General features: G+C 32.1%; 1 protein-coding gene across 1 annotated transcript in view; it reads left to right on the top strand.

Moving 5' to 3' along the window:
* LOC128993461 (BMP-2-inducible protein kinase-like) overlaps positions 1–18,778 on the top strand; it is a 42,925-nt gene extending 24,147 nt beyond the window's left edge. The window contains exons 12-16 of the mRNA XM_054417372.1: positions 6,515–6,704; positions 7,852–7,941; positions 8,462–8,512; positions 15,943–16,161; positions 16,775–18,778. Of these exons, the coding sequence (XP_054273347.1) occupies positions 6,515–6,704; positions 7,852–7,941; positions 8,462–8,512; positions 15,943–16,161; positions 16,775–18,318 (2,094 nt within the window). The 3' untranslated portion in view covers positions 18,319–18,778. The remainder of the gene's footprint in view (positions 1–6,514; positions 6,705–7,851; positions 7,942–8,461; positions 8,513–15,942; positions 16,162–16,774) is intronic.
* Positions 18,779–19,225: the final 447 nt, after the last annotated feature.

Here is a 19,225-nt window from a genome sequence, read left to right as displayed (position 1 = left end):
AAGCGTTATTCCTTGTTTTATAACTTAGTTTAAATTTTGAGTTCGGTAATGTCTTTCTTAAGGTTTTGTTTAAGGATGAGCTGAATGGAATACATATAAATTCTTTCTTTACGTTTTCTTGTTCTTCTACTTTCATTCTTTTAGTTTTTTCATTTTTTATTAATTTTTCAATCATTTTTTCTTTGTATCCATTTGTTCCTGCAATTCTTTTTATAGTTTTCTTTTCTATTTCAAAGTTGTCTTTAGACATTGGTATGTTAAGTAGTCTAAATACCATTGATTTGAATGTAGAAATTTTGTGTTGCCAAGGATGGTTTGACTGAAATGGAATGATTAGGTCAGTTTGGGTAGGTTTCCTATATATATTGAAATTATGTCGATCGTTTTCTTTAGTAATTGTTATGTCTAAGAAATTTATCTTCTTTTCTTGTGTCTCCATCGTAAATTTAATTGTTGGGGAGATAGAATTTAAGTATTTCAAAAAATCTTGATATGAGTCTTTATTGCCGTTGTATAAGCATAATATATCATCGACATATCTATACCAATAGATTATATCTTTTTTAAATGGATTTTCGTCGTTTATGATTTTTGATGATTCTAGATGCTGCATATATATGTTTGCTAGAATACCAGAAAGTGGAGAACCCATAGCCAATCCTTCTAATTGTTTGAAAATTTTGCCATTGAATTCAAAATAGCTTTGATTGATTGCTACTCTAGATAGTTTCATAAGATCATTTAACTCATTTTTTGAAACCTGTTTATTTTTGTTTAAAGTTTCTTGAAGGATTTGAAGGGTATCTTTTGTAGGAATATTTGAATACATATTAGTTACATCAAAGGAGATAAAAATTGCATTTTCAGGTATTAATTCATCCTTAATTTTTTCAATTAATTTATATGTATTGTTGATACTGTATCCAGATTCAAAGTTTATCTTATGTTTTAGTTTATTATTTAGGTACTTACATACATTGTATGCTGGGGCATTTCGGTAGTTAACAACAGGACGTATTGGTACATTTGTTTTATGTGTTTTAGGTTGTCCTCTAAATTTTGGTATTATTGGATTTATCATTTTTAGTTGTATCATGTCACTTTTATTTCAAGTTTTACATTTAGATATTGTACTATTAATTTCTTTACTGTATTCTAGTGTGGGATCTTTAGAGAGTTCTCTGTAATTATTGTCTTCAATAAAGTTTTCTACCTTTTTGTTATAGTCGTCTATGTTTATTATAACAGTTGTATTTCCCTTATCAGCTTTGGTTATTATTGCGTTGTTATCTTTGAGTTTTTTTGATATTGATGTTACAGTATTTAAGTCTTTTCTAGACTTCTTTTTTATACCTTTGTTTTTAGTTTCTATTCTATTTTTGTCTAATTCATGTACAAAATTATGTCTAATTGATTCTTGGATGTCTGTCTTTTGTTTTCTTATTGCAACTTCTAGATCTATCATTTCATCTTTTATAACCTTCTGTTGGAAGTCCATGTTAATGTTGTATTTTAATGCTTTTGATAACATTTCTGTTTCATCTTTTTCAAATACAATATTTGTTAGATTTTGAACTTTGGGATAAAATGAATGGGTTTCATTCGAATTTTCATTTTTTATCTCCTTAGCTTTTTGACCTATCAGACTTTGTAGCTTCTTGTGATGAGTTTCTTTCTTTCTTTTTATAATTGGTTCAATCCAATTTTGTACGTATTCATTGAATTCTTCAATTGATTCTGAGTGGTAACTTTTATTGATTTCTGTCTTTATGATGTTCATTTTTTCATTCAGAGTATTCAGTTTAGAATATAGACTGTTAATTTCTTCTTTTATCCATATCTTCTTTGCAATTATTAATGTTTTCTGAGCTGCAATTGATTTAGATTTTGTGTTAATTTGAATGTAGTTTGGCGTTATATTCTCATGTATACATCTTTTATTGAAAGAAATATCTTCTTTTATTGTTGCAATTCTTAAGGTTATGTACTTAAGTTGATGTATAATCTTTGGTTGGTTAGCCATTATTATTTTGTTATTGTATACATCAATGAGGGCTACTTTAAATGTTATTAAGCAAATCAAAATACCACAGTACCCTAGAAACATTTTATTTTATATTACTTACATGTTTCGGACATTAATGCCATGATCACAGTATAGTATATAACCTATTAGTTTCTTTTATTTACAAACATTATTAGATACTTCTTATTAAAGAACAGGTGATAATTTTTATATTAAGGGAAGGAGGTGTTTTCTTTAAGATGTATAATTTTATTGAATATTACGTTTTGATTTTGAATTTGTGTCAAGTTTAGTAAATTGTCTTTGTCATTAATATGGTGAGTGTAAATATAAAAGTCTTCCTTTGTATTCATTTTTTCTCCTTTATTTTCAATATCCAGAATGTGCATTTTTTTATTCATTTCTGAGTATGTATGGTCGGTCTGAAGTATATGTTCGGCGTATGAGGATTTTTGTGTTGTCATATTGTTTGATCTGATTGCCTGTATATGCTCTTTGTATCTGACTTCAAATGTTCGACCTGTTTGACCAATATAGTATTTTTCGCAGTTGTTACATGATAATTTGTAAATTCCTGATTTCTTATATACATTTGGTGGGTTGGGTATCGGATTTGTTCTTTTTTGTATTATGTTAAAAGCGTTATTCCTTGTTTTATAACTTAGTTTAAATTTTGAGTTCGGTAATGTCTTTCTTAAGGTTTTGTTTAAGGATGAGCTGAATGGAATACATATAAATTCTTTCTTTACGTTTTCTTGTTCTTCTACTTTCATTCTTTTAGTTTTTTCATTTTTTATTAATTTTTCAATCATTTTTTCTTTGTATCCATTTGTTCCTGCAATTATTTTTATAGTTTTCTTTTCTATTTCAAAGTTGTCTTTAGACATTGGTATGTTAAGTAGTCTAAATACCATTGATTTGAATGTAGAAATTTTGTGTTGCCAAGGATGGTTTGACTCAAATGGAATGATTAGGTCAGTTTGGGTAGGTTTCCTATATATATTGAAATTATGTCGATCGTTTTCTTTAGTAATTGTTATGTCTAAGAAATTTATCTTCTTTTCTTGTGTCTCCATCGTAAATTTAATTGTTGGGGAGATAGAATTTAAGTATTTCAAAAAATCTTGATATGAGTCTTTATTGCCGTTGTATAAGCATAATATATCATCGACATATCTATACCATTAGATTATATCTTTTTTAAATGGATTTTCGTCGTTTATGATTTTTGATGATTCTAGATGCTGCATATATATGTTTGCTAGAATACCAGAAAGTGGAGAACCCATAGCCAATCCTTCTAATTGTTTGAAAATTTTGCCATTGAATTCAAAATAGCTTTGATTGATTGCTACTCTAGATAGTTTCATAAGATCATTTAACTCATTTTTTGAAACCTGTTTATTTTTGTTTAAAGTTTCTTGAAGGATTTGAAGGGTATCTTTTGTAGGAATATTTGAATACATATTAGTTACATCAAAGGAGATAAAAATTGCATTTTCAGGTATTAATTCATCCTTAATTTTTTCAATTAATTTATATGTATTGTTGATACTGTATCCAGATTCAAAGTTTATCTTATGTTTTAGTTTATTATTTAGGTACTTACAAACATTGTATGCTGGGGCATTTCGGATTTGGTTCTTATTTAACAAAATAATAAATAATAAGATACAAAGAATACCTGAAAATGCAATTTTTATCTCCTTTGATGTAACTAATATGTATTCAAATATTCCTACAAAAGATACCCTTCAAATCCTTCAAGAAACTTTAAACAAAAATAAACAGGTTTCAAAAAATGAGTTAAATGATCTTATGAAACTATCTAGAGTAGCAATCAATCAAAGCTATTTTGAATTCAATGGCAAAATTTTCAAACAATTAGAAGGATTGGCTATGGGTTCTCCACTTTCTGGTATTCTAGCAAACATATATATGCAGCATCTAGAATCATCAAAAATCATAAACGACGAAAATCCATTTAAAAAAGATATAATCTATTGGTATAGATATGTCGATGATATATTATGCTTATACAACGGCAATAAAGACTCATATCAAGATTTTTTGAAATACTTAAATTCTATCTCCCCAACAATTAAATTTACGATGGAGACACAAGAAAAGAAGATAAATTTCTTAGACATAACAATTACTAAAGAAAACGATCGACATAATTTCAATATATATAGGAAACCTACCCAAACTGACCTAATCATTCCATTTCAGTCAAACCATCCTTGGCAACACAAAATTTCTACATTCAAATCAATGGTATTTAGACTACTTAACATACCAATGTCTAAAGACAACTTTGAAATAGAAAAGAAAACTATAAAAATAATTGCAGGAACAAATGGATACAAAGAAAAAATGATTGAAAAATTAATAAAAAATGAAAAAACTAAAAGAATGAAAGTAGAAGAACAAGAAAACGTAAAGAAAGAATTTATATGTATTCCATTCAGCTCATCCTTAAACAAAACCTTAAGAAAGACATTACCGAACTCAAAATTTAAACTAAGTTATAAAACAAGGAATAACGCTTTTAACATAATACAAAAAAGAACAAATCCGATACCCAACCCACCAAATGTATATAAGAAATCAGGAATTTACAAATTATCATGTAACAACTGCGAAAAATACTATATTGGTCAAACAGGTCGAACATTTGAAGTCAGATACAAAGAGCATATACAGGCAATCAGATCAAACAATATGACAACACAAAAATCCTCATACGCCGAACATATACTTCAGACCGACCATACATACTCAGAAATGAATAAAAACATGCACATTCTGGATATTGAAAATAAAGGAGAAAAAATGAATACAAAGGAAGACTTTTATATTTATACTCACCATATTAATGACAAAGACAATTTACTAAACTTGACACAAATTCAAAATCAAAAAATAATATTCAATGAAATTATACATCTTAAAGAAAACACCTCCTTCCCTTAATATAAAAATTATCACCTGTTCTTTAATAAGAAATATCTAATAATGTTTGTAAATAAAAGAAACTAATAGGTTATATACTATACTGTGATCATGGCATTAATGTCCGAAACATGTAAGTAATATAAAATAAAATGTTTCTAGGGTACTGTGGTATTTTGATTTGCTTAATAACATTTAAAGTAGCCCTCATTGATGTATACAATAACAAAATATATAGATTTATATATATATATATATATATATATATATATGTGTCCGTGAACACGATAACTTGAGTAATTTTTATCCGATTTTGATGAAATTTGGTTTGAAGGTGTAAGGCGGGATAAACTTGAATGAGTTCGCGATCCAGCATGATAGGACCATGGGAACAGGGTTTTATGGGGGGTTTTATGGGGTAAAAATTGGTTTTTCTCACTTTTGACCCTCAAAACACAAAATTTCCCAATTTTTCTCTAAACCATCTTAAAGAGCTTAAAAAAACAAACAATTCAGTATATCAAAGTGTTTTTGTACGGTTATTGGTTACGGAGAAAACTAAAAAAAATGGTAAATTTAAAATTCCCATGTTATTCTTATGGAGAATATTGTAAAATGTTGTAGTTTGCTTGTTTATGGATATATTTTGATCAAACTTGGCAAATTTATTTATTTTATAGTAAGCTATCAATATTTTACTAAAAACACACTTTGTTTCCTTGTAGCAGCAAACCTAGGTACTCGTTAAACCTAATGTTATTTAGAAAGATCAATTGAAAATCAATTCAGCCAAATGGAAATTCGCTTAGACGGCAGGTTTGCTGCGGCGGGGGTATTTAGTTATTTTTTGCCGTAATGGAACGTATAGGAAGACTAATATTATTTTATAACGCTCACTGTTAATAAGAAGACACGATCAGTGGGATAGCCACTTCACTCGGGCGAGCAAACAGAAGATGTTACAAAAATAATAGAATATTCTCAGTAATCTCAGGTATTTTCAGTATTAACAAGGGAATAAGTTACACTTCAGTAATAGTATTATTCATCTTGTTACTTCATTTTTGAGGTTTTACCTTTCGGATTACTTAATAATTACATTATACAAGATGATACCTTGTTGTCAATTCAATCATGGTTGTCTGAATGTCACAAACCAGATGATGATTCCTCATACGTAGAGAAATTGTGAAAAGACAATTGAGCCGATAATAAAAGTGGGAGGGGTAGGAGGGGAAGAGGTCACAAGAACGGTCACTGCAGCCGTGCTGTGACTATTAGCCCTATGGCCATGCAGTGTCTTTTTCATAAGAATGTCTGTCTATGTTCGTGTTATCTTTATAATTTTTGAAGACGTTAGACCACACTTGTGTCTAAAGACTGTACACCTTAAGTGAGTTGAAATTGGTCGCCATTCAAATGACTGATATATTTAACAGACATTATTTAAGAAATTGCTAACATTTATCCTGTTTTATAGCATCCTGTTACATTAAATTACGCTCACGTCTAACCGAATGTATGTTGCTGCAGAGCGAGTTGCCGGTGGGTGCCGCAGTCGCACCAGAAGGGAGGTCGCTGTCCGCAGCTGGACCGGTCGGTTGGAACCCCTTCGAAGAACCTCCCTTCAGCCAAGTGGCCGATGACCCTGCCTTCAGCCAGATGACAGAAGATCACATCTTCGGTGCCGAGTTTGATAGGATCAAAAGAGGATCTCAAACAAGTAAGATTATTTTGATTTTAAGAGTATTATCAATTTCCAGTTTTTACATTATGAAAAGTATGTTTGTATTTGACAAAGTCATGTAAAAAGTTTTTCTGTTCGAAAATGGTCAGGCACATGAAAATTATAGTGTGTTCGTAATTCTAACTTTAAAAGTTTAAAAACTTCTTTCATTTAAATTTTTCTCTCAGTTCCTTGAACTGTGATGGGTGATTAAAATGTAATTTTGAATCATAAAAATTTTACCATTAATAGTATAGTAGGCTATTAATTATTTCAGTCTACTTTGTTGCTTCGCTTTGATTGCTTGAAAATATGTTAAACAATACATGATTTTGTTGAGTGATAAATATTGTTGTAAGCAAGATGCATAGCGGTATATTGGAATTTTCATTGTGCATACTTGACAATCAAAAGATCAACGGTTCCATCCTTAGTAAAGTTACTAGCTTTTTGATGGTTCTAAATGATACCCAGCTGTCTTTGAACATTGACTTTTTTTTTCAAATCTTGGCTAAAAAGAACAGCTAATCTAGTCAGTAACAGAGCTTCAAAAATCATCTCACACCATTCTTCACTAACCCTACATTAATATTCAGTTTCAAATACAGTCCTGAGCTAGGTACAAGTTACTACAGTAGACTCGCTCATCCGGATCGGCCTTGTCCGGACTCCCGTTAGTCCATATCGGCAATCTTGATTTTTTTTAGTGGCACAGTACAGTAGAAGTCCGATTATCCAAGCTAAACGGGACCGAGACTACCTTGGATAGTCAAAAACTCGGATATCACGGTGGTAAAAATGATTACCGGTGGAATTGCATTTGCCTGGCTATCAATACTGTGGACCTGGAACAAAATTGAAAAACAGCTATATACAGTACTGAATTTGCTCGACTCTCGATAGATGGATTTATCGAAATCCAGACCGGACGTCCGCCACATTAGTCCGGATGAGCGAGAGTCTACTGTATCTCAAAAGTAACAATAATGAATTTAATGATAGTATCGATAATGATTTGACACCAGCACAATCTACACGAACATAAACATTTGTGTCTAAGTTATTAACCTCACCTCCTTGTATGGACAAATTCTGAATCTTCTACTTTCTACATCATTTTTACAAAATATTCTTTATTTTACAGGTATTTCCAATGTGAAGAGTAGAGAAAGTTTGGTAATGGCCGTGTCTAATAGTGAAGACCCGTTCAGTTCTGCTCCTTTTACATTACCTGGTAAGTGTTTAGACATTCCATTCCAGAACTGAAGTTGTCGCCAAATTGTTAACAAAATGTACATAGTTGAATTTGCGCGGATGTAAATTACTAATTTCTGTCACTTATGTACACTTTTTAACCAAGCCAAACTGATAAGATGACTTATTGAAAGCTATAGCATCTGTTAACACACACCATCTGTCAGTTACAAAAAATAAGGTAGAAAGTAGAAATTTAGACACTGTGTACTGGCTCACTCAACTATGTTGCTTTGTTTTTAAATAAACAATTGGTGCAGCTTGTCCATATTGAGGGGATGTCTTCTTCAGTTTACAAAAGTCAATGGTATTACATTTCTAAATAAACAGTTAGTTTAGAAACAGTTAGTTTAGTTTAGAAATATGTAAGCAATGATGATGTGACCCTCTAGGCATGACCTGAAGTAATTAGAGTAAAAAGTAGAGCATTGCATCCTAGAATGTGATTGTGGAATATAAAAAAAAATCATGTTTAATACTAATCTATATTTTATTTTTAGTGTCTCGTCAGAACTCGAAGTCCGGCAAATCCTCTTCAGCATCCGTCGTAGGTAAGACATGAGCTGTTGAATGCTAACCGCAAATCATATATTCCGCCTAGAATTTATATTGTACTTACAAAAACTTATATAAATACCATTAGAATATTACTAGGATTATATATTTAGAGAATTTTATTTTTAAAGCTTAAAGCGATAAATGTTGGATTTCAACTCAATCATTGTGAGTAGAAGGAATTTTGGTACAAGTTGTTTTGTGATTCTTATTCATTTCAATTACTAGTCAGCCTTTCAACGGAAATAACTTTCATCGCCAACTATTTATAATAGGACGGTTATTTTTCTGAGGGTTTTGGGACGCATTGTATTTGCATAAACATCCCAAAGATAATTTAATTATTCCCAGTTGCCTATAACAAATGTTCAAACAAAATCGCTGTTTTTTATGTCACAGCACTTGTTGTCTTTTCTCTTTTACACAATAACACTTTACATATTAGATCCTCTTAGTAAAAAAATATTTAGTTGGTTATTGGGTTTTCTTAAAACATACAGGTAGGAGTAGCTAGCTTGCCTAAGAAAAGTCTCAGGCTCATGGATTATAAATACACGGTCTTTTGATTTCATACCACGCTCTGAAGAAGATCCACACTAAAATGAAACATTATAGTTCGGCCGCTTAGAAAGCCACCTCCTCCAGCATTGGTTTAGCATTAGCGCGCAGGTCGTTTTCTAAGCGGCCGAACTATAGTAGTATGCTGTGTGGCTTTTTGCATCAATTAGCCTCTAGACTTATTTTTCTTCAGGTAAGCTAGTTGAACTTCCATTATTCCTACAACTTCTCTAATAGATTAATTTTCCTTGTAAAATACCAAACAAATATACAATCATTTGATATAATGTCCCTTTTACTACGGATATTATTGTTCATGTTCACTGTTGGTTTCCAAGCAATGGTTACTTTACTACGGCCACTAGTCATCACATCTTAACAAATATGTACATACTATATAAATGTGATAAAAGATATATGCTTATAGTGTAAGAAATTCCGTTTATTCTCTTGTAATTGTTAGAAAACTAGAAAAATTATGAAAACAATGTCAGTCATAGTGTATTGATATGAGTAGATAAGATGATGGGGCTTCTAGGCCAAAAGAGAAGTAGGTAGGATGATGGGACTTCTAGACCAAAATAGTAGGTTAACAAAAAAAACAGTAAGACTTTTTCTTGGTCTTCGTTTTTGGGCTTACGACCCTCATCATCCTATCTAAGGATATAAATATAGAAACATACACCTTGTTTACTTTATATATATGTATTACAGCGCATCATTAGATTTATATTGAAATGTATAATGTGGAGAAGTAAAACTTATAGTGTGCTATATTGTATACAAAGCTTAGCAGTACAAAGTGCTGGTTAGTTAGTTTTCACATTGTTGCTTTTGTGATTATTAAGCTTTATTTTCTTGGTTTCATATTTGTTTATTCAAGTTATATTCTATATGATATAATGTGCATATCTACTTAATGTATCGATGAATTTATTAGAATTTATTTTGATATCAAGTGGTTTACTAGTTTTATGATGAGAAGTTTCATTTAAATGTCTTAGATTGTGTTCGTAAAGGTGCTCAAAGATTAAAAGGGCAGAATTAAAGACCAAAGAAGTGAAGTGTTTGACAAAGTAATTTTGAGTTTGTGTTATGTCAAATCATTTTCACTATTTATGATATGAATACTTTACAAAGTATAATAGATATTGTACGATGTTATTGTAACGGCTATGAATTTTCTTTTAGTAGGTGAAGAATAAAATTATAACAAGGTAAAATATTGTAATATCAAGTAATTCCAACAATCATAACTAGAGGAATTGTGTTTTAGATATGTTTGAATTCATTTGTGATGAACAAATGTTACCAGTTCAGGACACAAAGTGTATTGTATTCTTTAGTTTTATAAAATGCTCAGTTAAGCAAATTTACTTTTCTTCTTGGTGGTAATTTTGTTGTATTTACTACAAACTATTAAACCAAGTAAAAGTGTTAGATTTTTTACTCCTACTGCTTTTTCTGTTGGTTTATTATCTTATTTTCCAAGTTACTTAAGTCATAAATAAAAATTAAATGGCATATGACCTAATTATTACTTGTGTACAACCATTCATCATATATATTATAACTACAAGTTATATCCCGAATTATTTATGTGCAGTTTATATATTCATATCTTTCAATTGAAAATAGATATTACAGTTTAGGATGTATTATTGGTCAGTTATTGAAAAATTCATTATTACAATCAAATTTTCTTATACTTGAATTATTCAATTGAGAAAAAAGTAAATAAAAACGTGCTCCATGTATTTCCAGACATCAAACACATAATTTTTGGCACAACTATATATCGTAAAAGAATTCTCATTAGAATTTAAATTCAATGGTAAAATGTCCATAGAAATTGTATATCCTGAAAATTACAAATTTTAATACTTATATGTGAAGTATGTGTATCTACAGGAGCTTCTTTTAGTAAAAAGCTACCAGTTTGGATTAAAGGAACATTTTGAAGATCAAACTTAGAACAATTATTATATGTAATTCTTAGCCATTAGGATATCTATCTAAACTAGAGGGCTACAATACAATCAATTGATTTTCATAAGTATGTAATACAACATCTTGATACAACATTCCTCGAACTGTAGTTCTTTGTTAAAATTTTAACGCTTGTCTAAAAGAAAATTATTCATTTTTATACTTTTATGTTTAATGTATTTCTTAATAGTTTATTATTACAAAGGCCAATAAATTGACATAGAACATTTCATCATTAACATTGTATTTAGAAAATGTTTAAACTTAAAAACAAAATATCAGTCAGTCTGTTTAACCTCTTTTTCTGTTGGAATTTATATAAGTATAATTTTCCAAAAAGTGAAATTCCTATAGTTCTCTAGGTACTGATATTTTTATTTAATTTATGACGTAAGTAGAGGATATTATTATAAAATCAGTAATCTTTATAAAATCTTGAGTAGAGAGAGAATATTAGAAATATACTATTGAGAAATTTGGTTTAAATTAAATTTTATTCCAGAATTGTTAACTTAATTTACTTAGAAACCAATATGAAGGTACTCCATCTGCCATATTTTCATATGTTATGTTTTATTGCCATGAGATATTATTTTTTAGTTATTTATTATACTTGGGACATGTCAAGAGGTATACTTATATAAAATAACAATATAAGCATTGAATATTTTGCTCTTAATGTGTTTGTCTGTGTTTTTTGTATCTGTTTGTTCGAAATTCTTTTAGATGCTGTTGTGTGTATTTTATCCCGTGTCAATCCTCTGGTTGTGGGAAACTTTTATTACCAACAGAATTTGTTGTGTTAATTACACTTTTTCACTAATACCTTAAGAAAACATAAAGTACTTAGCGTCAAAATAAACTATTGGTTAGTTTGGGTCAAGTCCAAATGATTATTTCTCATAAGAAAATCTCTAAAATCCCTTGTTTTACAACATCATTAACATGCAAGTGGTAGTGAATTAAACTTTGGTTAGGTTAGTATACAGGTTAGTATAGAGTTAGAAAAACCTAACCTAACCATATTCAACTAGTCGTAGTGAATTAACAGAAAAGTTCAGAAATTTTTAAAACACAATTAGGCTACTACAAAAAACTTGGAATCAATTAACTTCCTTTTCCCAAACATTTACATTCCTGGACTTGGGCCCTTTTAACATTTACCGTTTCTTTTGTTTCTTGACATTTTGCAAAAATTCTACCATATTAATTCTAGTGTTGGCCGTTTGTAGTTTTGAATGTTGAGGGAGTAGATTTTTATACAACGGTTGTGGTTTTGTAGCAACTGATTTATCTATTTTTATTGTGTCTATCATTGACGTTTATTAACTTTATTATGTAAGGGAACGGTCCAAGCCCTGGTCTTGTTACTATCTAACGTCTGCATGTTGTTAGGAAGCATCATCAATTGATGGCCCGATATCAATTATTGGCATCTGGGTCTGGTAACAATCTTGCTAGGAATTGAACCAGTGACCTTCACATTTGAAGATGAGCCATATTGGGCTGTTCTCGTAAATGTTAGTGAGGCTAGTGATGTTGCTACAACTCCTCCCGTTGGAAAATTTGTTGAGTATTTAATTTTTATTAAAAATTAGGTTATTATCAATTAGTACAAATGACCACTACTTTTCCAGAAAAGGTACTTTTAAATTTGGTTTTCAAAGAGTTTCAAAATGATGTGATTTAGTATTGGCTCTTTCGTTGGTGGTGTTTGTATGTTCTTTGTGTTCGTGGTTGTTTCTTTTGTGTGCTTGTTTGTGAGCTAAACAATTTTCCAATTTTGAACCCTTTAAGTATCAAATTAAATTGCCAACCGTCAGTTAAATCGTGTTTTACAAATTACTTAATCCAGCCCTAAAAATTCAAATCATTTTTCAATATAAAAAACTGTGTTTAGGTTAACAAATAATTGTCCCGATGAAATTTTTTATGGTAACAAATTTCAAATTAAATTTAAAAATTAAATGGTTGGCAATTTTTTTATATCAAAGTGCCTTTTTAATTATTTTAGTAGGCTATTTGAAAAGTGTATTCAAATTTAAAATTATCTTAATCATTTAAAATTTGTATTTGGCTTGGATACAATTTTAATGCTAAATAATAATGTATAGTTTTATGTAGCCAGTCTAACCAATGATATTTGTTTGTATTATTTTTAATTGTAGCCCACTAACGAGGGTATTTTACCCTTGACATGTCCCAAGTTTGCGTCTGGAACAGCCTAATGAGTGTCAGGACAAATAAGTCAGATTTACGCTCACTTATTTTTTACTTATCCCAAATGTTGCTTTATTTGTATACAATGCTAGTCGTATTGTTCTGTTTGTTAATATAGACAATAACATCAACAAACCCTGTACTGTATTGTACTCAGAGCAATAAATATATTGGAACGGAAACTTCTTCTTATTTCCTCCCGGACACTACTTCAGGTTGTTCCAGAAAATTAATTTTTAAGTAAATTTAGTTTACTGACAGGAATATACCCCGGTCACAAAATGTAGACGGTTATAGAGGGAGAAATTACAATTCCCTACCATACCTTTGAAAGAACAGCTGTTAATACGCTCAAACTGTCAGACAGTTTAAACATACATTAAGAAACAATAGATGGGAGAACCGAGAAAAACTTCCCCTCAAACGGCCTACATTTTTTGAACGAACTGTAGTACTCAAACTTTAAATAATGCTTTGAGAATGGTATTTTTGAATCGTCATTTGTTATATTTGACAGAAAACTTCTGCTTTAAGTCTAATATGAAACTTGACAAGTCTACTTTTTGGAGGATTATTGAAATCTAGTTTGTTGTGAATTGAAATATACAGTGCATTCTCAGTTTTCTGACCTAAATTGATTGTAAAAAGATCAGATCAGTGGAAAAGTCAGAAAAAGACAGGAACAATACAATGACGTAAACTAACTAAAAAACATTACATTTTTAAAGTTTCTCTGATGTCAAACAATATAAGCCTTTATGTTTGTCTTGAATTTAAACAACCTTCTTTTTCTGTTTTGAAGCCACAATTACACACAACATAAAAATAACTGATACAAATACCTCTATTATAACAGGAAAATATAAGATAAAGTGAGCAGGGTTGGTTAAATAACCAAAAATATGAAAATTGAGTAATGTATATATGGGCAAGTCCTACAAAATTGTTTGCTGGAGTATACTTAAAAGTTAAAACCGACCTAAATAATTTGACTAGAGAACGTATCCAATCTAAGCAAAAAAAGTTAAAAAAAAAAACTATGTTACAGTATGTGGCTGAAGGATCTGTTAGATTTTCTGAAAAAGTTCAGAAGATACTGGTTACACAGAGGTATATCAATATTTTGCCTTAGATGAGGACTAAAGACGTTTAGATTAAAGACAAAATCCATTCCAATTGTCATCAATCTCCTGCCTCAAGAGTTCTATACAAAACTAGCTCAACTGGTCCAGGCAACGAAGAAAAAAACCAAATAGGGGAAATAATTAGTACATAAGCCAACAGGTTCCCTAATCAACATACTAAAAGTACTTACCTATTGTGGTGGAGTTAAGGGGGTGGGAGGCTCTTCCTAACACCTAAATTCCTTCTGTGTTAAATTGTGAAGAACCATTTTGTAGTTAAAAGGACCATAAATTAATCAATTTCGATCAAAATTTTTGAGCAGTTTTTTTTTATCTGATTGTTCTGTTATTTTATGGAAAAATAACAATTAAATTTCAAAATTTAAAAAATTTTATAATCTCAAAATAATATGGATTACCTACCTACTAAATTTGGTCAAAATGGGTTCACAGGTGTAGTATTTAGCTCTGCACACATCCACACATAATCACCATCACTTCGATAACCCCTTATTTTGGGTTAAGGTGGGCCCAAAACAAATATTACCACCCAAAACTCAATCTCAAAAATTTTTGCAGAAGCAATACTTTTTCCATATACTTTGTATAGGGGGAGAAAGTAAAAAGGGACGGGTTTGATTTCTGACATGTACACAAAACATTTGAGAAATTTGGATCAATTCAATTTCCCTCAAATATTAGTCAAAATATTTTTTGAGTGAAAATGCCACTAGTGTTTTCTAAAACTTTAATATGAAAAACTATAAAACCAAAAACAAATAAAAAACACATTTCAAAGACGCAGACTTGACATTGAGGCTGCGGCTGGTTGAGTAGTTAGAATGTGGGACTTCTGTTTAGGGTTTAAATCCCTCTGATGAACTATGGCTTTTAGCTCAGAGAAGTAAGGTACAGAGGAAACAAGCTTGGGACAACCGTGCGCCTTCATCTCTGGTATGTTGGGACAGAAATGTACTTGTGATGAGCAAGGAAGAGCCCGAACCTTGAGCACTGTGCGGAAATTCCTATCACACAGGGTCTTCCTCCAACTTAAGCGATTTAGTACATGAGGGCGAGGGGGACGGTGTGGGACTTAGCCCTAGACACCAGCACTAGTGCTAGACACTTAAATGTACCATGGTGTGTATCCTCTGTTCCGTACTTCTCTGTGATTTTAACTGTATAGTAATGCCAAAACCAGTGTTTCCGAGCCTTGATCTGTAACTATCTAGAAATCAAAATATGAGAGGTCTCTCAAGCTATAGGCCTAAGCACTTTATCTTTACTGAAGAACTCTACACTAAAAGCCATAAAGATATATATACCTCAAAACTTTGGACGTACACAAATTATTGTGGAAGGAATATTAAGGACTTTAATAGCCTATGTGTTGGTTGTGTTTGTCATATAGTAGTTGTTGGTTTAGTAGTTCTCGTTTTTACCCGTAACAAATACACAAGCACACATTTTATTCAAGATCAGAATACCATTCATAGGTAACAATTAATGCAACTAACCTAACAATTGTTGTCTAGAGTTAAAGAAGAGTCAAGCCGAGGAATGGCGCAGTTATCTCTCGACCAACGGGCTCTGCATCAAACCGACGCCATCCCCTAAAGAAGAAGAAGTTGACCCACCCCTATCTTCGTCTCCTCCTTTCGTACGAGCCCCGCTAGAGGACCGGTCAAAATATGAGAAACTCACATTCAACGTCGACGACATTTCATCGGACGACAGTGATGACAATCTAAGAGGTAAAATCTTGTTTTGAGGTATATTATTTATTTGATAGTGTCAATTAGGGTGGCAGATGGGTTGTGCATACACTCAAGAACCCTTGCCCTACCACCCTTGCTTTTGTTCAGTCATCTCAATTGCCGTTAATTTGATACACCTAGCATCTATGTATGACTCTTAGTGTTGGGGTGCTTTTACTCTTGGGGAGCGAGCTGGTCTAGTGGTTAGAGTGCGGGTCTTTGGTCCCTAAGGTCTCGAGTTCAAATCCTGCCAAATCACCAATGGTTTTATCTTAAGTGCTAATGCTGCAACCCCTAGGTCTAGCCTGAAGTAATGTTAAAAACAATTCTAGGCTCGTACCTGGCGTCCTAAAACAAAACAAAAAATTCAAAATCAAAACTTGGTATGCAGAACTGTTAACGTAAGTTTCAGAATGAGCATTATATTTTAATTTAAGGAGGATATTTTACTGGATAAGTTGTTAGGGCCGCTGTTGAATTTGGGCAGCAGTTTATTTGTAAAGTATTTTAAATATTCTAATCTAATCTCGAGGTAGAAATGATTTGATGATTTTAGTCAGATATATAGTAAAATTAAAATAACCTTATCTAACCAGTTTGTGATTTTCAGAGGGAAAGAAGAGTGATATATTGAGGAACGCAAAATTTGGCCGAAGAAAGAAGCCTGGTGTGAAAGGGCGGACAAAAATTTCCAAGAAAAGAAAGAACAGTAAACAACCAGGAGAGGTGAGTGGGGAGGTTTCAGACGATTCTATTGGATCAGCGAGTGACTTGAGAGCGCGAGAAGAGGAAGAAGAAGAAGAGAAAGGGACAGGGGAGACGGAAACAATAAATGATAGTGTGATGACTTGTGGATCCTCAGCCTACCACGCAGAGACTGAGAGCATGGCGTTGGAAGAAACAATCAACAAATGTCCGAGAGTGCCAGAAGTGCCTGAGACGGAGGGGGAGACGGACATGTTGTTTGTAGGTCATTCCTACGGGGAGAAACCTCTCCTAGCAGATGACGAGTTGGACACTGAGGACGAAAATCCACCGTCTCCACCATTACTAATAAAAATTGAAGAAGAAACACCTTCCAAAGACGTCTTTGCTCTAGCTCCATTTCAAAAGCCAGATTCCAAGAAAAAAACTCAGAGAGAAGTGAACATCACTCCTGATTCGCTGCTGCAATTGTCAACGCCTTCTCCTCCTCTTCTAGTCGCAATATCTCCTGTGGTCGCCGAAGGATCACTGGTGGACCTCAGTGATGATAGTAACGACACTAATCACGATGTAAGAGATTCCGGATTCAATACTTTTACTGGAGATTACGACTCTAGTAAAACTTTTCCTATATTTCCTCAGGACATTGTCCCCGCTGAAAGTATCATCAACGACGATAAAGACTTATTCGGGTCTTCTCCGTTTACCAAACACAGCAGCAACCCGTTTGCAGACGGTGAGATCGTTTCGACCAATAACGGTTTGTACCACAAAACGTCGATTATTATCGGCGGGTCTGACAGGAAGGCAAGCTTCTCTGAGGAACAGAACAGAGATCCTTTCCCTAAGATTAATAATCTGTTTGTCTCAACAGTTCCTACTAGTTCTAATAAAGATCTGTTCGGTTCATTACCTTTCAATCACTTACCAAAGACAGCTCAGGATACACAGTACTTTCCACACAGGCCGACCTCTTTGTCCGTGAATGTAGAAAGTTTATCCAAAGAAATTTCCAACAATCTTTCGCAGAGGATTGAAGAGTTAGGTCTTGAAGCACCTCCTGACACATCGTCCCCGGAAGCGCTAATGCTTCCTGAGGCGGCTGAAGAAACCAACTTGAAAACAAAGAAAGATCACCTAATTCATAGCCTATCGGAAAAGTGTAAATACCACTTGATAGAAGAACCGCGAAAGTCGCCACTCCAGGGGAAGCACAAGATTATAAAATCTTCTGTTTCTAAGAAAACTGGTAAAATCTCAAAGAAAATCAGTAAAATATCCAAAACAGGGTTTAGCAACATGAGTTTCGAGGATTTTCCGAGTGACGATGTAGAGGAAGGAGTCGATCACTCGAGCTCAGTACCTTTTGAAGTCTTGAGGGATGAAAAGCCTGTTGAAACCGATCGTAGGCACGGTTCTCTAAAAACACGGAACAATCCGTTCTCTTGAGGGCCGAAGGCGCGAGCCACCTCAAACTACCAGGTGCTACACGCTTGTAAGTGATTATTGACATTCCTTTCTCAAACTTCACCTGTTACTTGACAACTCTCCAACCTCAACAACTCTCAGCAACAATTTTAAATTTTACATAAACATAGATATTTTTACATCCGTCATGTAATAGAAATAGAAATTTCAAGACTAACAATGCTAACAAACTATAAAACACGTACCTAAATAAGATAAAACTTTGTAAAGTGTTAAATAGCATTTTAACCCAATGGTTTTTCTTATTTAAACATTTAATGCTTTACTTTTAGCGTCCAATTAAAAAAGTGCTTTTATCTTAAATAACTATACTTTTAAAATTATATTTTAATAAACTGTTCTCTTTTTAAAATCCCGTAATTAAGTGTTAATTAGTGCTTTAACTTCTTAGTTATATTTAAAAGTTATAGCTAATTAAGTAGATATATAATTTAGATTTGTTATTGACTGTACTAGGATTGTTTTCAAAGTAAGAATTTTTATGAGTGCAAATTGTGCATTTCCCAAAATTAGAAAAATGTGTGTATTTCTACTTATAGTAATACTAGAAACAAAAGAACCCTGGGCCGTTTCGAGCCGCGCAGGTTTGAATGGTACGCCACACCTACCTGCGCGAACCACGTGATCTTTTCGTTTCTGCGCAGGTCGTTTTGTTCTTGGGATGTCTATAACCACTTAGTAAACTCTTTAATCCAACAAAAATGATTCAATCTATTGCAAATTACAACTCTTCTGACTCTTCATTTCAACAAATCTTTTTTGTAAATTTTTCCGGAATGATATTTTTATTTGTATTTCTCAACGAGACAAATCTGTATGTGAGGGTTAATAAAGTAAATTAAATAATATTTTTATCCAATAAGTATTG

This window comes from Macrosteles quadrilineatus, unplaced genomic scaffold (assembly GCF_028750875.1).
Source record: "Macrosteles quadrilineatus isolate MER2022 unplaced genomic scaffold, UCM_ALF_1.0 Scaffold_1__1_contigs__length_201487025, whole genome shotgun sequence".
Taxonomy (NCBI): domain Eukaryota; kingdom Metazoa; phylum Arthropoda; class Insecta; order Hemiptera; family Cicadellidae; genus Macrosteles; species Macrosteles quadrilineatus.
Note: the sequence above shows the minus strand (reverse complement) of the source record. Positions and strands in the feature narration are given on the sequence as shown.